The following is a 22,483-nucleotide window of genomic DNA, read 5'->3' as shown; positions in this document are numbered from 1 at the left end:
GACAAGGTGTGAGGAGAAAAACAGGAATTCCATAAGCGAGCGCTTTTGTGGGATTCAAATCTGTGATGTGGTTAGCCGGCTACTGTTTCAGATATAAACACAACAGCCTTCTGCGTAACACGTATGATATTATCTAAAAGCGACCACTCCATTAGCATTCGAAATGTTCGAGTTTAATCTTTGAGTGCTATTAAGTGGTTTGACGGGAAAGTTAAGTGTGGAAATTGCCACACGATAGGAGTTTCTTTTTATTCTTGAACGTGGAGGATTGTTTTAATTAGCCACCTTCGGTTGGTTGTTATCACATGTGATATTAGTTGCTTGAGGATTAAAACGCAGCCGCTAAAGTGATTTAGTTAACCCTGTGCTTAAAGAGCACTGGTGTTTAGTGTAGTAATTTTGCTGCGGTTTCAGCTGTGTAGTGTGTGCTGAATTGTGCAGTCATCAACCACAGAGACCTCATTGATCAGCTACCGAGCCTCAATACACAATGAGTCGAGGCCAGCGATCTCTCCTCCTCTCCTCCACTCCATCCCTCCTGCTGCGATCCCTCGTTCTGCTCTCCCTCTGCCGTGAGTCTTGTTTTACTTCTCCATCTGTCTCGTTTCTCTTGGTAATTCCTCAGCACACCTTGAAATGAATCTTTCTCTTTCTGTCTGTAACCTTATGACACCCAAAGCTACTTTCATTTCTCTTCATCTTTCTCATCTCGGTCTGGGCCTCTGTCTTTCTCTTTATTTTCGCCGGTCCCTTTCTCCTTACACACTTCTCTCTGTCCTTCTTTCTCACTCTGCCTCAGAGGAAAATAATTTATGGGAAGGAGTGAAGAGATGCGCGTGTGTGAAGAGAAAAGAGGATACGGGGAGAGGAGAATGGACGCCGAGCCAGCTGGAAGATTTATGATTGAAGGATCAGAGAGGAGTGTGGACCAAAGACAAAAAGATAGAAAATAGTGGTGTCATGCACTTTTTTTTTTTCCCTTCTCTTTTTTAAATGGGCACCAGAGGAAGTCTTGACTCACACAGTGCCTTTGGCAAGAAAATACATAAACTTTTTTGTTTTGTTTTACAAATTACCAGTTGCATATGTAAATGCAAGATAAAATTGAATTTTTCATTTACCATGCAAAGAGACCCGGGTTCAAATCCCAACCTAATAGGCTCTTTTGAAATAAAGCAAGCAAAATTGCAGCAGAACTTGACAGCCTGTGATCAACCCGCATTTTCATTGTATGGAAAAGATTTGACATTTTGATAATGATCCTTTTTGTGTTCCACCAGAAAAAAAGGGCATATGAGCTTGGAGTGACATGAGAGTGGGTAGATTATGACGGAATCTCATTCAATTGGATTGACCACATTTAGATTGCTGCAGCATTTTATATAAACACTTTGCTTCTTAATTATCAATGAACCGAATAATGCTTTTGGATGTTTAATTTTATGTTAATTTCCCATTACTTTTACTATTATCTGACGCTCACTTAAACACCAATAATTTAATAACACTGATAAATGTCACCTTTAGCAGATCTCAAAATCTCAATTTTGTTGTGAGGATGAATTGTCTTTTAGCATCATTTATTTTTCCATCTAGTATAGAATTTTAATATCAGCCATTTGCAGATAATTATTCATAGCATTAATAATTATCATCTTGTGAGTGTCCTGAATTTAATATTATGCAGCTTCATTTATCGATCAATTTGTGAAATTTGAGTAGGTGAACTTAATATACTTAATATAGCCAGATGTTCTTGAATTGACCAAATTTAGACTGCTGCCCTATTCAGGTGGTAATTGTTTCTCTATGGGGACGTCTGTTAAAAATACATTTACTTATATTTCCTTAGTGATAAAACTCATGCAATTGGATGATGATTTACTCAGCATGGAGGATTGGGTTCTGTGATGCTACAAACCTGCATGTTCAACATGACTAATAGCAAAGTAACTATTAAATATAGTTTTAGTAATAGGAAAATTGATGCACTGTGGTTAAATGTGTTTCTTGCATTTTACCTAACAAAATGACTAATGTCATTTTAAAACTGTGGAAATGAGCAGAAACGAGTTACGCAACCTCTTATTTACAGAAGGCAAATTTGACTACTTGTTAAAATGATTAGTCGTTGTAAGGCCTAATTTATATGAATAATAACTTGTATAACTCAGATGAAGGTCGACATAGGAAGGGCAAGATGAAGAAGCAAAGGAGAGTTACCACATGTGGAAAACTCAGAGTGAACAGACATCTTGTAGAAAGAAGGGAAGAGAGGAGAGTGGTAAAACAAGAGCCTGAAGTTGAGAGGGAATTGTTAATACAACCATTAAAATGTGCTGAACACTGGGGAGGAACAAAACGGCAGTATAACAATGAGGAGAACGGGACGAATGAGCAAGAATACAGACTCTGTAGGGACACAGAAAGGCAAGAATGAAGGAAGGAGATATGACAGTGGTTTTATGGAGGATAACCTCAAATTCACCCAGGGACTTTTGCAGTTAAAGAGAACACGTATTCAAGAGGAACCTCAAGGAAACCCGAGATTGGCCATTTTATGGTTGTAATCGCTGCTTTTCCCAGAGTATGTGCACTTATAGCTCAGCAAGGACATTGTTGCTCCTGTTCTCGGTGAGTCACTACCTCAGGTTGATATGACAGTCTGTCTATACTTCAGACTTCTTTTACTGTTTTCCTCTGCGTTTTAATAACATCACATCTGGGGTGCTGGGCCACATTGTCAGCAGGAGCAGAAGTCCTCAGTCTAATTCAAACCTGAAATAAATGCATGTTCTGATTTAAAATAAATAAGAACTGTTTAAGTATGCACATCCACATACATTGGTTATCTGTCGATAGTTGTTTTTTTTGCCTGAGTGCTGCTGTCATTAAAGTGAAAGGGGGTCGTACAGTACAGCTACTTAAACATTCTGAGAGTCATTAAATTACATTTTTAATTAAATGTTTCATTCAAACTGTTATGCTGATAATATAATTTGTAATGGAAAAAAGGATTAAATTAGAAAAAGGCTAAATAGAAGCAATTTCAGTGGTCTCAGACATTTGAACCCTGCTGTATATTCATAATCTCAGCAACAAAAAGCCATTCTCTGCACCAGCATGTGTGTATGTGAGAGAGATAAAGAATGGGTCTTTAGCCTTGGCAGAATATGCTGTTATGTAATTCTCGTCAATAAAGCATTTTTTCTCTAGCAGTTGAATGTGAGATGCTGTTGAGGATGGGAGCCAGGGTGACAGGATGAGTGTGTGTATGCGAGGAATTGTGGCTGTCTGGATTTCTGTGCTGCCGTAGGCTAACTCTCCTAGGCCAGCCTGGTGTAATTGCCCTGTAAATTTCACATAAGCCCGCTTTGTTACGCCCGACTGTAAAAGCCTATGCAGTGCAGTGCATGTCAGCAACACATGGGGGTCTCCGCACTGCTCCGTAAACAAACAAGTATCCACACACACACACACACACACACACACACTCACACACACACACACACACTCACACACTCTCTCTCTCACACACACACACACACACACACACACACACACACACATCAAGAAACCAAGGATATCAGGGACAGCATAACCTGAAGGATGTGGTCTAGAGAAATAAATGGATGGATGGAGGGGAAAAGAGAGTGATATGACTGAAATATGGTGATTAGAAAAGAGCAGCGTAAAACATGAAGGTCAAAAGAAAGGGAGCGCAGCGGTTATGGTGAGGGGAAGAGATAAGGGAGAACAGGAGCAAGAAATCACAGATTGAGCGATGGAGCAGGGAATGAAAGAATAAACAGCATGAACAGACAATGAAACAGTGAAGAAATAAACCTTTGGAGCTTCAGAACACACTGAAATGATCTTAGATCAGTAAACAAATATTTTCATTAGTTTACCAAAAATGAAAAGTCTGTCAATTTACTGATCCTTTGGTTTCTACTATGAGACATGAGATAATAATATTTTAAAGAACATTGGGATCCGAGCACCAGAATCTGTTGACTTTCTTTGTATGGGAAAAAAAATACATTTTTCAAAGTATATTTTGCAGGTAAACAAGTTAAGTCAAAAGTAGAAGAGTAAAAAAAAATTGGTATTAGAGTTTATTCTGTTAAAACGATGGAAGGTATAATGAAGCACTTAATATTGCAGTTTAAAGCCATTGAAATAGAGGAAACAATTAGCAAGCTTTTTGTTAATCTTGTCATTTTGGGATTTTACTGACACCTAGTGGTGTGGATGTATCAAAAGTGAAATTGTCCATTAACAGTGAGGTTGCAGAACTAATTGAGTATTATTCAGCTGGTCATGTGATCACAAAATTGTGTAATGGCAAACCTGCTCCATATAAAATAAAACTTATTTTATTAGGTGACTAAAATATCTGGAGTATTTATCTTAAAGTCTATTCAGTTCTTTGTGTTAAACTATTTAATGAGGGGAGAAAATGACTGCATGAACCTTCAATATGAATAGCCAATTATTACAATGATGGCAGATTTTAAGTCATGGCAGTTTGACATTTCCAGTTCAGTCAAGACATTTAATTAAAATAATTACTTATGATAATTAAGTAAATGCATTCAGGAAAGCCATTTGCATGTCCTTCATTATTTTTTAAGTTCAACGAACTCTTCATTTTGTACCGCGCAGCTTTAGAATTAGGATACGGATGAGAGAGAATATATGAAGGCAAGAACATGGATGTAATTAGACGAGTGGAACAAAGAGACGAGATTGATGTTCAGTCCATTTTCTCCTCTCGTTGCTTTTTACGTGTCCTTTTCACTCCCTCCTTCCCTTTTTCCCTCCACTCCTCCTCTCTCCCGCTTGCTCTCGCCCGCCCGGACAAAGCAGGATGATTATACTGCGAATCTGAGCTGCAGAACAAATCACATTTCTGAAGGAGAGAGATGGAAATAAACAGGCCCCTTGCCGGAGAGATAGCAAAGAGAGAGCGGGAGAAACACGAAAGAGATGATGAGGAATCCTTGGTGGGGCGATAAAGAGGAGGAAAGTTAAGGAAATGTAAAGTAGAAGAGACACGGAGGAAAAGTTAGGGAAGGTTACAAGGAGCAAACCAGAGGAAGCAAGTGACGGATGAAGCCGGTTACAGAGGAATAGGGAGCTTAGTGTGAGGGTGAAGGGGCTAAAGATGAGAAAAACAAGGAGGAAATGAAGGAAAGAGACGGGGTTTGATGTTAAGGAGGAGGTGGGCGAGTCTGTGTAGGTGTGAAAGCGGAAGGAAATGACATTAGCGAGGAAAAGCATGCGGTAGGAGAGGGAATTATGAGTTTTAGAAAGGAGCAGAAAGCGGAGAAAAGAAAAGAACAAAGAAAAGAAGGGCTGGGGATAGAAATAGGCCAGAGTGAAGAAAAGACAAGGTGCTGAGGGAGATGGAACTGGGAAAGACCAGGGATAAGAGAGTGACAGATTGAGATAAAATAGAAGAGAGGGGATTTGCAAGGGATTATGTTTTATTTATGGTGTGAATGTTTTTTTAACCACGTATGATTGACAGAAAGAGAGATTCTTTGGAGAGAGAGTTTTAATTTTAGACCACAGAGTGAAAGAAATAGATATCTAAAGATAGCAGCAGGGAATCTCAGTCCGTCAGCTTTTCAGCCAAAGCTGCTTGCTCACTGATTAACTGAGACATCAGGTTAGGTGACGTCTGGAAGCTTCAGGTTGGCTGGAAAAATAAAACAAAAAAGTGATGAGTGACTCATGAGTTCCGAAGATATCAGGTGCTCACAGAGTGAAGCAGAAAGACTGAACTGAAATTGGATTAAAGGAAAGAATCAAAGGACGTCTTAATGGCTCAACAGTGGTAGTATTGTTAAAATTTGACGTGGATCTCTTAGGATGTCCTCATCTCTGCCTGGTTGTCTGCTCATTCATTTGAGAGTTATAAATGTGTGTGTGTGTGTGAGGGCATCTGGTGGTTCCACTGTAGGCTGTAATTCAGATAGTTAATCTCAAGCAGGGTGGTTGATCATACACCTGCTCTAGATCTGGCCTTCTACCAAGTCACGAAATTGAACTCACCTCCACAATTCATGGCTGCTTTCTTAGTAGGGGAAGATGGGGAAAAATGCCCTACCTTAAAGAGACAGTTCACCCAAAACTGAAGATTTTGTCATTGTTTACTCACCCTCATGTTGGAAGTTACTGGGGTTCAAAGCTATAGTTTTGGATGCCATTGACTTTCAGTGAATGGACAAAAACAGTTCAGAAGTTCTTCAGGATATCTTTGTGTGTGTGTGTGTGTGTGTGTGTGTGTTTTGAAGAAGACATATAGGTTTGGTTTTTGGGTGAACTGTTCCTTTAAGAACAGGTAAAATTACCTTCTACTTATTGTAAACTTATCGAACACCAAGGGTCTATCTGTAACTTGTTTTTATAATAAAAAACTAGTTTGTTACTGTACAAATCTAAACCAATAACTGTCCACATATCCTCTGTTAAAAAATATACCTATTAAAAACTTTTAATATCCAAAATAAAATTAATTCACAGTTCACTATTATCTAATGAGAAGCACAATTACATTACAACCACAAAACTTTTCGGATGGACTAGATCTCACAAATGTTTATGTTCAGATAAAAAGTCAAGTAAATGGTCAAGCATGTAAACTTTCCCCATCTTACTCTACTGTAGAACTGACATGATTTATTAATTTATTTACTTGCATACTCTATTTATATAGTCTCTGTCACTATAACAAATTCCTTGTATGTGTAAACATACTTGGCCAATAAAGCTCATTCTGATTCTGATTCTGATAATATTTATATAACTGTATTTATTTATATTTCATACTTATATTATATTTACATTTAAACTCATTATTTATTCAATATCTCATTGTTTATTTATTTGCTCATTCTACCTATCTTTCTTCAGCATAAGGATTTGTTCAGTTTGTGTGTATTGATACCTCATCTGGCCAAATCGTGAAGTTCTCCTCCACATCCCATCACCACCTCCACCCCCCCAGCCTACTTTATTTATTTGCTTCTCATAGCATCAGTACGCCGGCCTGTTATCGATCTCTTCACTTTCACACCTAATCCAATTGTGAGCATGTTGTGTATTTTATTATGGTTTGATTCTAATAGGGTCAAGATGAACCCATCTGCAGTTTCTTGTTGAATTTCGCCCTGCCGTCGGTGCTCATAAACCCCTGTGCCCATGATGCAGATACGACTGCAAACAACTCCCACGCAAGTTGTAGCAGACTCGAACGGCCCCTCCGCTATTTTCCTGGCAGCTGTGAATGTGTCCAAAACCCACAGCTGTCTTTCTCCTGCCCCGTGCCTCCCTCTACATCTCTCTTGGTGTCTTTCCACCCCCGTCTGCGAGTTGGCGAGTTTCTCGAATGCCGTATTGGCGTCACGGCATGCTCCCCTCCCTCCGTGCCATTTGTTTTCCTGTTCATGTCCCTTCATTTCGGTCATTTACATGAAGAGGAGACAGCTGGCGTGCGGCGGAGTGCATTTAACGGATGCTCAATTAGCCGTGTTTTGTTTGACTTCTCAATCAAACACATTTAGCTACTTTTGTTGAGAATTTGGCCACACTTGTTTGAGTTCTGTTAGGTTTGAATTAGGTTTTTAATTGCCTCCCATGCATTCACAGACCTTCTCTTGATGTATAGTGCTGTTGGAACAATTAGGAGCCATTAAAACAATGGCGGCCAAGTCTGCGGACGCCCGAGTGCTGAGTAATAACAGTCATTAGAATAATAATTGGGATAGCAATGGCGGTGCCGATTGTCGTGATATGAATCACAATATTGATGCGGAGGACAGAAATAATAATGGCTACAATTACAATGGCAATTGTGCAGAATTTCAGGACGTCCTCAGTCACTGTCTCTCATTTTCTTCCCTGTTCTCGCCTCTTGATTTCAGCTCAATACCTCACCTGTCAATGTTTTATTAACCCCGCTCTCCCTCCATGCTGAATTTAAGTCAAGGGTACTCTGAGATGGATAGAGCCTGACAGGATTAAATTTAAATGAAGCCAGACGAGCGGGCCAGCGGGTGACGGAGGATGCCGTCTAGCGCCTTTATAGACTCCTTTATTTCCCTCCTGAACTTTCTCTTTTGTCGCTTTTCAGCAAAAACTCCATAATAATCCTAATTTTTCCTCTAAGAGATGTTTTGCCTCTGGTCTATAACCAGTTTGACTTTGAAAGGAAAAAAGTTTCACTAGCAATGGTGCAATATTGGATAAACATGCATTGCAGAAGAAAGTCATGAAAAGGCATGAGTTTTTTCACCACACTGTCATTTCCACCACATTTTAAATGATGCATTGATGCATGCATTCCACTGTGGTGAAAATAACATTTTGAACATTTTTGGAATAAAATGGCCAACTCCTTTGTTTTGATATGGCTAATTTCATAGCTAGCTAATATTTTATGTGGCATACAAAACACACAATTAACAAACATTTCCAACTTTTTACATAATTTGATCAAATTGGGGCTTAATTGGAAATGTCACAGTAAACGCATTCTATTTTATTGTATTGTGTGTATTTCTTTCTGTGCATTTCTTTCTGTGTTTTATCTAAAGCTCTTTACTGGCACAGTCGTCTCCTTGATAAACAAGTACACTAACATTTCTAGTGGCAAAATTATTGCTTATGGTTTAAATGGGACTGAGGGACAGTTGCAATCTGAGTGTAAATAGATATTTTCTCATAATGAATATTGAAATTATTTACAGTTATTCCACTTTTTATGTTATGATAGTTAAAGTAATATTCAAATGTTAGTTATAATAAAAATCAGCCCTTGAACCATAAGTGCCTATATAGATGAAGAAACACCATTTACATTCTCCACATTATTATTGTGTTATAGAGTGAAATAACTCACCTACACAATACTCCATCAACTGTTCCAAGCTCAAGCTATATACAGACTTCCTGTCATACAGCATGTCTGTAACATGTCAGTCTGAGCATGTCAGACATCTTGTCCTAGCTAGGTGAGTGGAGCGATGGAGGAGACAGGTCTCAGCGAATCAGCAGATGTGACAGTTTTACCCTAGCGATCAATTGTGATGTCATCAGATCGAGTCTGTTCTGCTGAAGAATGCGGTGCCTTGGTGTCAGGGTTGCGAATCATTACAGTCCACCAGAGACAGGCTCTCCATGAAGAAAACGGCTAATGATGTGCTGAGGGTTCCAGCAGCATGCTTGCACGGGCCAGTGGGGATGACCTCATGTTCAGCTCCTCTATTTTCCGCTAAAATAAACATCAACAATACATGAGCGTCACCCAGAACATGCATTAGATGTTATGTTCAGCTAGATTTATCAGTCAAAGTGCCATTAGATGTTCTGTGTTCCCTGCGTATGACTGATCCGAGTTCATTCCCCAAAAAAAGAGCCGTCATTACCGGCGCTTTCACGAAGTGGATGTCAGAGCGAGCAGATGGAAGAGAGAAGTGTGTTAGCCCACAGTAATGGATAAAGATAACGATGCTATTGGTCTTACCAGCACTTAATTAGGACCCTTTCTTTCTTTTTCTCCCTCTCGCTGTCTCTGTCTATCTGTCAGTCTCTCATTATTTTCCTTTTTTCACTTGCTCTGTGTCTCCTTTTCTGCATAGTTCACACTTCCAAGCACAAAGGTATTTACGTGAGTGAGGTGTTAATTGGTCACGAAGGTATTTCTATCTTCAAAATTGCTCCGTGTGCCATCTTGTCTCCTTCTGTCCATCAAAAATATTTTTATAAATGATTCATTTCAGCAAATGAGAGTTGTGTGTTAACTCTGTTACCCCTCTGTCTTTCAGCACGGGGGCAGGCCGTGCAGGCTGAGAACGTGACCGTGCTGGAGGGGGGGACTGCACAGATCTCCTGTCGTCTCCAGAACTATGATGGCTCGATCGTGGTCATCCAGAACCCACGCAGACAAACGCTATTCTTCAATGGAACACGAGGTGAGCGAAGCTGACGCTTCACTGGCAGTCATTAGTGGATCATTTTAAAACCCCATAAAAAGAATATTACTTTAAATGTTGAAAAAAAGTTGTTTTGGCGTATTTATTTTAATATGCTTTCTCACATTACTTTAAGTTAGCTAGAAGACTTGACGATTATGCTGGGATACACAGGACCAATTAGTGGGATATTTTCTTTTCTTTTAGCAACATCAACAGCAACAAAAAACAACTTAGCATCTGACCATTGAGATTTTATTGCAACTTTGTTTCAAAATTACAACTTTATTTCTCATAATTGTGACTATATGTGTCACAATTATGTCAGTTTCATACAAAAGACACTTCATTCTCAGAATTGCAACTTTGTATCTCACAATGTGGCTTTATATCTTGTGATTGCGAGTTTGTCACTTTATTCACCAAAATTTTGACTACTTGCAATTGTGTTATTAAAATTAAACTTGGAATAAAATTGTATTGCATTATACAATGCTTAACGGATCATTTATCTTATAGTTACACTGTAGTTTTTACAAAGTAATTTTGGCAGCTGTGGTTGCCAGAATAATTTGGTAAAACATTCAGAAAAACTTTAAACAAATTTTCAGAAAAAACTGTAAATTTTACCGTATAAAACTGTAATTTACAAACAAGAAAATGTGAAAGTAATCCAGTAAAGTTAACAATGCACACTGCTACTAAAATCTGTTTTGTACCTTTAATATTTTAAAATGTGGAGTGTCACACAGAGAATTCTGGAAATACCAGTTTACATTTTTTGACTGTAAATTATACATTGATTTGTTATTTTTTTTCAAAATTTCTGTACAATTAATAGCATTTTATTGTAAACTTTCATTAAATGTCTGATTAGATCTTTTACCGTTTTCCCTGTATATAGTAAAGGAACTTACTCAAGTTCAAGTTCAAGTTGAGCTTTATTGTCATTGTCATGTTACTGTTAACATATAATTATTATTATTTTTTTTTTACATTTTTACTGTATTTTACAGTTAAAATTACATAATTTTTTGGCAGCGTATTATTCATAATATAGATAACATTTTTAATTTCAAATAAAAATGTTTTATTTTGGTTTGTTTTGATTTATTTTGACATTTTGATTTGACTTAATATGCTCCAATATGACTACTTCTCATAAGTGACTTCATTTTGCAATGTAGACTTTAATTCTTGTAATTAAAATTGTAGCTTACTGAAAGTTGCAAATTTGTCTCACATTATGGCTTTATATCTTGCAACTGCAACTTTGTTTCTTGTATGTCTTGTGAAATTTACTTTTCTGTAATTGAATCCCTTTATATTTCACACAAAAAATGATTTTAATGTCTCACAATGTGACATTATATATGTCATAATGTGACACAATTGTCTAATTTTAAACTTAATATCATAATTAATAAAACAACAAACCTTTATACCTTTCAGAAAAAAAAAGTTCCAAAGCTATCACTGGGACGGCACCTTATTTACTCCTGAAGTGTGCATTTTAGTTCCTTAAAGGTGCATATTAGTACCTTTTGAAAAGCTACAGTTCTGAGAGTGTAGCATCTGCTAAGCATCATTTAAAGTTTGACAATGATCTTATTAAAGTTCTTCCCCATTTTTATTACATTGCAGCTGCTGCGTTTTTTTTTTAGCAAAAGTACAAGAATTAATTTACTGAGCACTACCTCTCTGACACTGAGTTCATCAGACACATTCCATATCCATTAATGGCTCTCTTGTAGTGCTGGTAAGTGGTAAATATGTTAAACACAACCTTGGAGTCCGTGCTAGCAGTAGAGAAGTCTCTTTTCATGCTGGTTAGCTTTTATCATCTTTGGAATATATTTATACTGGCGCCATCAGTCTTTCTGAAATCCTTTTTAACTGATTACACCTTATTTCAATTTCTTTTTAAAGATCCTTTTATGTAATAACCTTTGTTTTTTCCATCACAGCCGTCACTATCGCTCAAATTTGAAATCCCTTTAAGTGATGACTCTCTGTCACCCTCGTTTTACATGATATGCAGTGTGTTTTCATCCTTGCCTTTGTAACCCTAGCCTCAGCAAAGGACTAGGAAAGCATACGTAATTCAGTGAAAAAAGGGAATGGAGAAAAAGAATGAAATTGTTTGAAACAGAAAGGACCACAAAAGCTAAAAGCTGAATTAGTATCCGTGATCTCTGCTTTTATAAGTGCACATAATTGGACCATTTTGTAGGAGCTAAATCACCCCTCTTCTGAGTCATTCACACCACTATTTTCAGACACACTTTTTGCTAACAATCTTTAGGCTTTTAATATCGGTGGATTCTCATGACAGCTTTAGGCTGCCCTTACTGCTTGAGTGCCCTGGTCTAAATGTACAGAGAAACGCAAATGAAAACCTCTGCTTGTTAACTAATGAATCCCAATAACAGTCTTTTAGAAGGCAGCAGGGCGTAAATATCCCTCAGCGGTCATGTATACAATAGCCTATCAGTATGCGCCCTTTCCATGAGATTCCTTCAGATTGGCCAGATCTGTGAGGTATGTAAATGAGGCGTGACTAAAGGTGACACCGGCTTGGACAATGCATTGACATTTCCCTGCCATTTAGCATGAGCGAAGGCATTTATCTCCTTTAGTAAGGCTCTTTTACTCCCGTCGCGTGAAACATGGATCAAGTGAGATACACATGTCATGAAAAAGAACTTACTTATTCAGTTTATCGCTTATTTATTCACTAACTGGCTCATTCATTCAAAGTATCACTTTTTCACTTATTCAGTATATAACTCTTTCAATCAACATGACTATTCATTTTATCAATTCACATACTCAATGTATCACTCACTTGCTCGGTGCAACACACTGAATCATTTGATTTGTTCATGCATTTAATCATTTATTCACTAGCTTGCACATTCAAAGTATCACTGTTACACTTACTAAATTTACTCACTTTACCCATTTTCTCAGTTGGTCGCTCACTGATTGATTCATATTGTGATTCACTTGCATCACTATCACTCACTCAATGTAACATTGATTCATTCATTTATTCAATCATCCATTCACTACCTAGCTTATTTTTTTTCACTGTACTGTATCTCTCACTTAATGTAAATCTAGCTTACTTCCTCACTGACTGATTAATATAGTGATTCACTTACTTTCTTTATCACTATCATTCACTCAGTGTTACACACTGACTTTGGTGTACAATTTCACTGACTCAGTTGTCTGCTCACTACGGAAGTTCTAAGCGGCCATGCATCATTATAATTTTTCTGTCTTGTTTTCTCGTGATCACGACTTAATTTTCTCGTGATCTCGACATAACGAAAGTTGTTTTGTCGTTATCACGACTTAATTTTTCTCGTGATCTCGACATAACGAAAGTTGTTTTGTCGTTATCATGACTTAATTTTCTCTGTGTATTCGGCATGAGAAAATGCTATAGAAGCAGCATCATCGCAGCATCATGGATGATCGTATTCGCTTTTACTTTGATCAGGGACTCACTCAAACTGAAATAATAAAAATAAAAATATGGTATAAGTACCATCCCAAATATTGAAGGTGTTGTGTGTGTGACCGACTACATTGATCCATGATAGAATACTTGTCATGCATATTCATACTCGAACATTTTAGCTCTGTGTCTGTCAGTGATTGACGACTTACACATAAGTGTTCGACACTTGAGAAGGAGGCTGTCGGGTCACAATATAGCGATCCCTGATTTTCTCACTATAGCTACAATTACGTCGTGAGAAAACGGTTTTTAGGTTGAGATCAACAACTTTCGTTATGTCCAGATAACCACAAAACAAATTTCGTTATGTCGAGATCACGAGAAAATTAAGTCGTGATAACGACAAAACAACTTTCGTTATGTCGAGATCACGAGAAAATTAAGTCGTGATAACGACAAAACAACTTTCATTATGTCGAGATCACGAGAAAATTAAGTCGTGATAACGACAAAACAACTTTCGTTATGTCGAGATCACGAGAAAATTAAGTCGTGATAACGACAAAAGAACTTTCGTTATGTCGAGATCACGAGAAAATTAAGTCGTGATAACGACAAAACAACTTTCATTATGTCGAGATCACGAGAAAATTAAGTCGTGATAACGACAAAACAACTTTCATTATGTCGAGATCACGAGAAAATTAAGTCATGATAACGACAAAACAACTCGTTATGTCGTGATCACGAGAAAACAAGACAGAAAAATTATAATAATGCATGGCCGCTTAGAACTTCCGTAGCTCACTGATTTATTTAGTGATTAATTTACTCATTGTATCACTATCACTCACTTGATATAACATACTGAATCATTGATTCAATCTATGTTTATTCAATGCATCACTCTTTTTCTCAATGTGTAATTCTCACTCACTCATTCGGTTGCTCTCTCACAGACTGATTTATTTAGGGATTCACTTATCACTTTCACTGATTTAACTGATTCAATCATTGGTTCATACAATCACTTACTCAGAAACATTTCACATTTATTCATTCATTCACTAACTCGCTCATTCGTTCAATGTATCACTCATTAAATCAACAAACATCTCATTCACTGATTCACTTGTTCATTCACTGACTGATTCATTTTACTCAATGTATCACTATCACTCCCTTAATATAACACTGAATCATTGATTCATTCACTCACACACTCGTTCATTCATGCAAACATTAATTTGTTCATTCACTTGTTTTCTCATTCAGTCACTCATTTGCTTACTCATTCACTTTTCAACATGACACAGAAAAATGCAGCTAGGTGTTGAAAAATGTCTGGGTTCACTCAGAGCAGTAATCATCTTATGGATCCAACGCGGCGTGCTGCTATCTGAGAGTGCACTGATGGCAGAGTGTCGCATCTCCAGAGCACAGTCGGCCACAGACAAAGAGCTTTAAAAGGAAGTAGGGAGAAAGGGAGTAATTATTGCCGGTCAATACAAAATGGGTTTGTGTGAATCTTGTCCCAAAAAGGCCCATCCAGCCTTTGTAACCAGCGTCATTATTTGTTATTATTATTATTTTCTGACAATTTATTTTTCTCTCACCTTGGTTTCAAAGCGCGAATCGTTTTCAACACTAGTTCTCGATGCTTCTGTTTTCTGCTTCCCCCTCAGTATTTATGTGTTGTTCTATGTCAGCTGTTCTGTGAGAGATGCTAGTTAAAAACCCTCGTCTGTTGTTTTTTTTCTCCTTTTCATCGTCTCCTTTTTATGTTGCTCCATTCTTTTGATCTTTATTGTCTGATTTTTCTTGTTTGAGTTGGAGTTCATTTGAAACTATGATTAGCAAATAACAAACTACTACTAATTAAAAGTAGTTAAGCTACAAGCTTCCGTTTTGATTGTAGCTAGCAACTCTACAAACTAATACACTAACTGCATTGTAACTTAAAAGGTAATACTATTTTATTTTACTATCAAGTTACTTACAAAACTTGAAAGACAAAGTGGTATTTATATATCTTACACAATCAGGATCTACAAATATTTTTCCTGACAACTGAACAATTGAAAAAAGTAATAAATAAATTTTGCTACAAGTTTAATCGCAACATATATTCATTGCAGTTAATAGTGTTCACCGTCTGTTTGATTACATGCAATTTGCAACTAACTGCTCGATTTTTACTCTGCATTTCACCTCTAATAATCTACTCCTTAATATAATGTAGAAACTTCAAATTTTCTGTAAAGCTGCTTTGCAACGATATGTGCTGTGAAAAGCGCTATACAAATAAGCTTGAATTGAATTGAATAATAAACAGCAGTATTTAGGCATGGATGAACATGGAGCCGGCAAAAAAATTGTTAATGAAAAAACTTTTATGCTCACCAAGGCTGCATTTATTGAATTAAAAATACAGTGAAAACTGTAATAATGTGAAATAATGTTACAAGTTAAAATATCTTTTTTCTGTCTCAGTATATTTTAAAATGTAATTTATTCCTGAGATGACAAAGCTGAATTTTCAGCATCCATTTCCCCAGTCTTCAGTGTCACGTGATCCTTCAGAAATCATCCTAATATACACATATCACGTCTTTACTGTTACTTTTGATCAATTTAATGCATCCTTATTGGAACAACAGTATTAATTTCTTTAAAAAAACAACAACTTTTGAATGGTAGTTAAGTTACTAGTGTGTGTATGGCTCTGTTTTCTTTTCACAGACCCATTTTGTTATTTCAAGTTAGTGTGAGTTGCCAACCACAGCCCATTTTACTTACGTAATGGGCTTGACTTGATTTTAATCATTGTGAAAAGAAGGCGATATAAACCAGAATGAAGCAAAACTCGAAATAGGATTGCTAAAGCAGTGCCTAAATGCCTATTTGGACGTCAGTGGAAAAGGGAAGTCATTTCATAGAAGAAGAAAGTCATTCCATTTTGATTAAAAATGAAAAAGACACATTTTATTCTTTGCAATAACATGCACCACTGAAATTGCTCAAAATAGGACTACAAGGATGCATTTAGAAAGCAAATAGGCTCAATTTTAATTTAATTTTAACTTGCGTATCCTGTGGTTCCTTTATCCCTACTTATCCCTACTCTCTCTCCCTCTCTTCCAGCACTGAAAGACGACCGTTTTCAGATGGTTCTTTTCACGCCACGCCTGGTGCGGATCACGTTGACTAATGTAAGTGTATCAGACGAGGGTGGCTACTTCTGCCAGCTCTACACCGATGACACACACCACCAGGTGGCGACGCTGTCGGTGGTGGTGCCCCCAGAGGTGCCTACGGTGGAGGTGAAGACAGAGGCAGTGGAGGGCGGAGAGGTGGAACTCACATGTGTGTCCCTGAGGAGCAAACCACCAGCCACACTGCGCTGGGTCCGAGATCGCAGAGAAATCGCAGGTGCGTTTAGTTTAAATGTCACAATTATTGTCATTTCACATTCAATGCAGCCACATTTATATACTATACATGCAAATATACAAATATGAAAGACACATAAGCACATATACAAACACAGCTTTTCTTAAAAGTCCTTCACATGTGTGCATATTTGCTTTGTGTCTTTGTCAGACTCTCTGTCTTCACGGTAAATGTCATGCATTTTGACTAATCTCTCTGACAGCCAGAAAGATACGCTTTGTTCCTCTCCCCCATGTGTTTGCTCATTGGCACATTTCCCCCTCTATTGCTTTATGTCACTCTATCGAATTTCAAATGCATCTGTCCATCTGGGTCCCTTCAGATGTGTGCAGAAGAAAGTTTTTTTTTTTTTTGTCACATACACTCCCACACACACAGAACTGGATCCAGGTGCGGCCCCAATCTGTGACTTCTATTCCTTTTCTGTCAACTCTACCAATCATTTTCCTGCTTTCTCTCCCCTCTTTTTCTCACTGTCATCATATTTTCTCTATCTTTTTGTTTCAGCTTTACTTTTTTGGGCTCCGAGAAGGGAAATAACATGGAGAAAGAAAATGACAAAGACACAGACAGAAAAATAAAGAGTCAGGAAAGTGCAGTGTGAGATTGTAGACTTGGCACACTATCAATGATGGCGCTCTACAAAGTCCTGAGCGCAAGTGTCTGTCTGTCTGCGACAGATTCAGTACGACGAGGCTCAGTATGAATTTAGACTTCTGAGACTGCCGCTGTTTCGCTTCAGTGAAAATTGAAATGTCTGCCTCATCAAGGATATTTAAGCAATATCACACAAGTAAGAGTTATATAAACACGTTTATATCAAAGTAATGTGTGTTTCAGACCAAATTTTCTGTTAATTCACAAAGTAGCACACAGGCTGACAGACTGTCTGGAAAAATGGCACAACTCCACAATACTGCTCGCATATTCTAATACGTAGGGCTGGGTAAAAAATATCGATTCTCCGATTTTAATCGATCTTCAGTTTAACGCAACGATAACGATCCCCGAATCGATTCTTAATGCGCGTGCTTCATGTAAGAGGATATGAATATTCACCTCTCGTCCTGAAGGTGTCACCATCTTTCGAATTGCTCCAGTAAAAAAAACAATTGTGTGCACCCTATTATTAATGTAGATGTGTATTTCAGTAATAAACTTAAGTAGGAGAGTTTCAGTTACCAGCATTTATATCAAAATATGGATCCCATGTCTGCAAAACTAACATTTTAAATGAAATATTGATAGCTAATCGATATCGAATCGAAATCGAAATCGAATCGAATCGAAACCATAAAAATAAGAATCGAATTGAATCGCAGAATTGGTCACAATACCCAGCCCTACTAATACGCCACTAACACAGACAAGTGGAGTGACACAAACATAAAAAACTGGCCTGTGCTGTAACACCAGTGCTGCGTTCATGTCATTGTATTGTGAGATGGTAGCTCTAAGATTGGACCCACTCTATAAGGTTCAGTTTGTCGACATTGGTAGTAACACTTTAGTATAGGGACCAATTCTCACTAGTAACTAGTTGCTTATCAGCATGCCTATTATTAACATATTGGCTGTTTATTACTTATAAAACACACATATTCTGCATGACCATATTCTAGATCCCTAATCCTACCAAATACCTAAACTTATTAATAAGCAGCAAATTAGGAGTTTATTGAGGCAAAAGTTGTAGTTAATAGTTTGTTAATTGCAAGAATTGGACCTTAAAATAAAGTGTGACCACTTTAGTTAATGAATTATTACTAACAATACTATACTTTTACAGCATTTATTAATCTAGGTTTAATTTTATTTTTTTTATTTTTTTAAAGGCTGCACCAAGGCTGTGTTTATTTGATCAAAAATACAGTAAAAAAATTATATTATTATTAAATATTATGATTATTAAAAAAATATCTTACTGACCCCAAAATTTGAACAGTAGTGTACACTTTTAACATTTCAAGCCAAAACGTTGCAATAAACAATATCAATAAACAATGCTTTGTTTTTAAAATAATATCAACCTAGAGTGATAAGTTGAATACTGTTAACATTGCTTAATGAATAATGATGAAAGTGAAAGTGACGTGACATGTGGCCAAGTATGGTAACCCATACTCGGAATTTGTGCTCTGCATTTAACCCATCTTAAGTGCACACACACAGCAGTGAACACACACACAAAGTAAGTCGTGACGTATTGTCAAAGTGAACACACACTCGGAGCAGTGGGCAGCCATTTATGCTGCGGTCCCCGGGGAGCAGCTGGGGGTTCGGTGCCTTCACCTCAGTCATGGAATTGAAGGTGGAAGAGAGCGCTGTTCATTCACACCCCCCACCTAAAATTCCTGCCGGACCTGAGACTCGAACCATCGACCTTTGGATTACGAGTCCTACTCTCTAACCATTAGGCCTTCTATGTTTATAAATTAATATTAATCTAGATGCATGTTGTGAAAGTATAGCCTGCTGCAGTGGTTATGCATCACCCTGGTTTCTCTGACAAAAACCCAATAGGATTATTGCAGAAAATAAGCTCTGTGATCAACAGAAGTTTATGATTCATACATGTTTCATAAAGTTAATAATTGATCATTTATCATCACGACAACTTTTATGAATTTTAAAGCCTAAATACAATCACTAAGATGTAGGCTATAAACGGTTTAAAATGCCTATAAATTTTGCCACCTGCTAGCTCCTGCCTTTTTCAAGATAAGTAAAAGCTATAAAAAAACCACAAGTAGATATTACTGGTGTATTTTATGTTGTAGAATAAAATGTGAAAATATCTTGAGCTCACATTACAGACCTTATTTTAGGCATTTAATCTAAAACCCATTAACCCCATTGACCTTGTAATGATGGAACAGGAAATGCGAAACTCTTTTCTAGATTTTTGCCTACATAAATATGTTATCCAAATTTTTATTTTTAGTTCATGATACCTAATATATTAACTACGGTTAATAAATGAGTCTGTAACACGTCACACATATTCACAATTAACCAAGAGTTTTCCCTCAATAAACTCTTAATTCACTTCTCGTTAATAGTTAGTAAGTTTAGGTATCGGGTCGGATTAAGGGATCTAGAATGCGGTCATGCAGAATAATGCATTAATATGTGCCTAATAAACAGCCAATATTCTAGTAATACGCATGCTAATAAGCTGCTAGTTAAAATAAAAATAAAATAAAAATTACTTTAAAATAAAGTGTTACCAATGAGTCTTATTGTACACTGTTGTTTTAGAATCTTCTCTGAGCTGTTCACGTCTTGAAGAAACGTGTGAGTTGTCCAAGAGCTGTTCATGACTCAGAAATGATTTGTTTCTATGGCAATGCTCATAACGGGATCTGTTTGTGGCTTTGTTGTCAGTCACAGCAGAATACTCAATCGCTTTTTCACATTTATATGCTCCTTCAAAACAAAACACAAAGCAAGTATAAAATTACATATCAAACAGAAATATGTATTGATTCGTTTAAGCCGCTGCCATTTTGGTTATTTTTATATGAAGTCGCAATGGTCAAGTGATTGGTGCTTTCTGTTGAATACAAGTTTGACAAAGACCAGAGAATAGTTTTACAAGTTAGAAACCCATAATCTTCATAAATCTGCTAACTCTGTTCGACCTCACGCTCTATCGACCTACACTTCCCTCTGTCTGTTTCATCACCCCATTACTGCCCTTCACTCGCCCCTTGTCATTTCGTTTTTCATCATCAAATTAAAACTTAATAGTCTCAGGAGGATAATAGAGCCTGTCCTGTGGCTGTGAAATCGATGTGTGTAAGGTGTGTTGCTCAGAGCGTCAGAAGTAATCAGGGCGAGCGCGCAATCCTTTGTACGAAAGGTATGCAAATAATGTCTGGCTGAAATGTGAACACACTCTGTTAAAAATTGGAGCGAGCTGACTTCTGTTCCTCTCTTTTCGTTCAGGTGTGATCTCTCAGCAGGAGAACGGCAAGACTGTGAGTGTTTCCAACACTATCCGTATCCCCGTGGAGAGGAAAGATAACGGAGCGGCGCTGAGCTGTGAGGCGTCTCACCCGGCACTCGTGGGGCAGAAACGAGTTCGTCACTACAGCCTGGACGTTCACTGTGAGCCAACAATGCCGTCACGTTTCTATGACTACCGCCATATTAGACTGATTAACGGTTGTTATTAGCTCACTGAAGCCCCATCTGTTTAAACATGTTCACTTGGCAAGCCTCTAACAAGGTTTGTTTGTTTGTGTTGAATCTTGCCTGGTATGATAAAGGATGAGAAGACACTTGCACATCACAGCACAGTGTTAACAGAAACACTCGACATACTGTGATACTGTGGAAGGGTTTCAACTAATAAAAATATCTAATATTACCTTTACACAAGGACTTCTCTCATAAAGTTTTGCTGTAAAAATCGAAAGGGCTTTACTCTATAAAAGGAGAATCAAGTTCAAATAAATTTTAGTGGATTGTTGTTGTTACCCACAGTGAGTTTAAATCAGACACCTTCTAGAGAATATGTTGAGACACTTGCTCTGTTATAAAACCCGGTAAGCTGCAGCTGTAGGCAGCATTTTAAGAGCATTTTTATGCAAAATTATGATTATAAATAGTTCATTCAATACTAAAAAGTATTATACTACCATTTAAAGTTTTTGGCTGTATTTATTTGCTCAAAATGCATTCAAAACAGGAAAATTGTGAAATATTATTACATTTTAAATGTAAAAAAAAAAGTTTAATATGTTTAGAATGTTTAGAAGTCCAGAGAAACATTCAGTTGAGTGAGCAAATATGTGACCCTGGACCACAAATCCAGTCTTAAGTCGCTGGGGTGTATTTGTAGCAATAGCCAAAAATACACTGTATGGGTCAAAATTATTGATTTTTCTTTTATGCCAAAAATCATTAGGATATTAAGTAAAGATCATGTTCCATGAAGATATTTCGTAAATTTCTTACCATAAATATATCAAAACTCATTTTTTGATTAGTAATATGCATTGCTAAGAACTTCATTTGAACAACTTTAAAGGTGATTTTCTCAATATTTAGATTTTTTTGCTCCCTCAGATTCCAGATTTTCAAATAGTTGTATCTCAGCCAAATATTGTCCTATCCTAACAAACCATAAATCAATTGAAAGCTTATTCATTCAGGTGTTGTGGTCCATGGTCATATATTTGTTTCAAAGCAGTAGCTTGTGAGGATTCACTTTAGTCGGGATACTGCAACTGAAGTGTGTGTTCACTAGACTTTGTAACAGAGCTCTTTTCCTGTTTTATTCCCTCTTTCTATCCTTCTCTTTATCTCTGCAGTTGCTCCTATGGTGAAAATCATTCCCCCTCAGGGCATCCTCCGAGAGGGAGACTCCCTCAGTCTCACCTGCTCCGTTACCGGCAACCCACTGTGAGTGTACAAGAGAATGTGTGTTTTTCTTTGGAAATGTATCTATCAGGTTGCGTGTGGGAGATTTTGATGGGTATGAAAGTGTGTATGAAGTTCTGTTTCTACATGTGCTTTAAAAGATAATCATCTGAACTGGTCCCACAAGAACAGCTTTCATCTTTTA

The 22,483-nt window shown here is 37.3% G+C and overlaps 1 protein-coding gene across 3 annotated transcripts in view; it reads left to right on the top strand.

Annotated features, from left to right (window-relative positions):
- cadm4 (cell adhesion molecule 4) overlaps nucleotides 1-22,483 on the top strand; it is a 132,771-nt gene that overhangs the window by 89,834 nt on the left and 20,454 nt on the right. For all 3 annotated transcript variants that reach the window (XM_079445380.1, XM_079445379.1, XM_079445381.1), the window contains exons 2-5: nucleotides 9,837-9,983; nucleotides 16,600-16,887; nucleotides 20,860-21,021; nucleotides 22,230-22,320. In XM_079445380.1, the coding sequence (XP_079301506.1) occupies nucleotides 9,837-9,983; nucleotides 16,600-16,887; nucleotides 20,860-21,021; nucleotides 22,230-22,320 (688 nt within the window). The remainder of the gene's footprint in view (nucleotides 1-9,836; nucleotides 9,984-16,599; nucleotides 16,888-20,859; nucleotides 21,022-22,229; nucleotides 22,321-22,483) is intronic.

The sequence above is a fragment of the Barbus barbus genome (genome assembly GCF_936440315.1).
Source record: "Barbus barbus genome assembly, chromosome: 21".
In the NCBI taxonomy this organism is placed as follows: Eukaryota; Metazoa; Chordata; class Actinopteri; order Cypriniformes; family Cyprinidae; genus Barbus; species Barbus barbus.
This window is presented reverse-complemented; position numbering and strand designations above follow the sequence as displayed.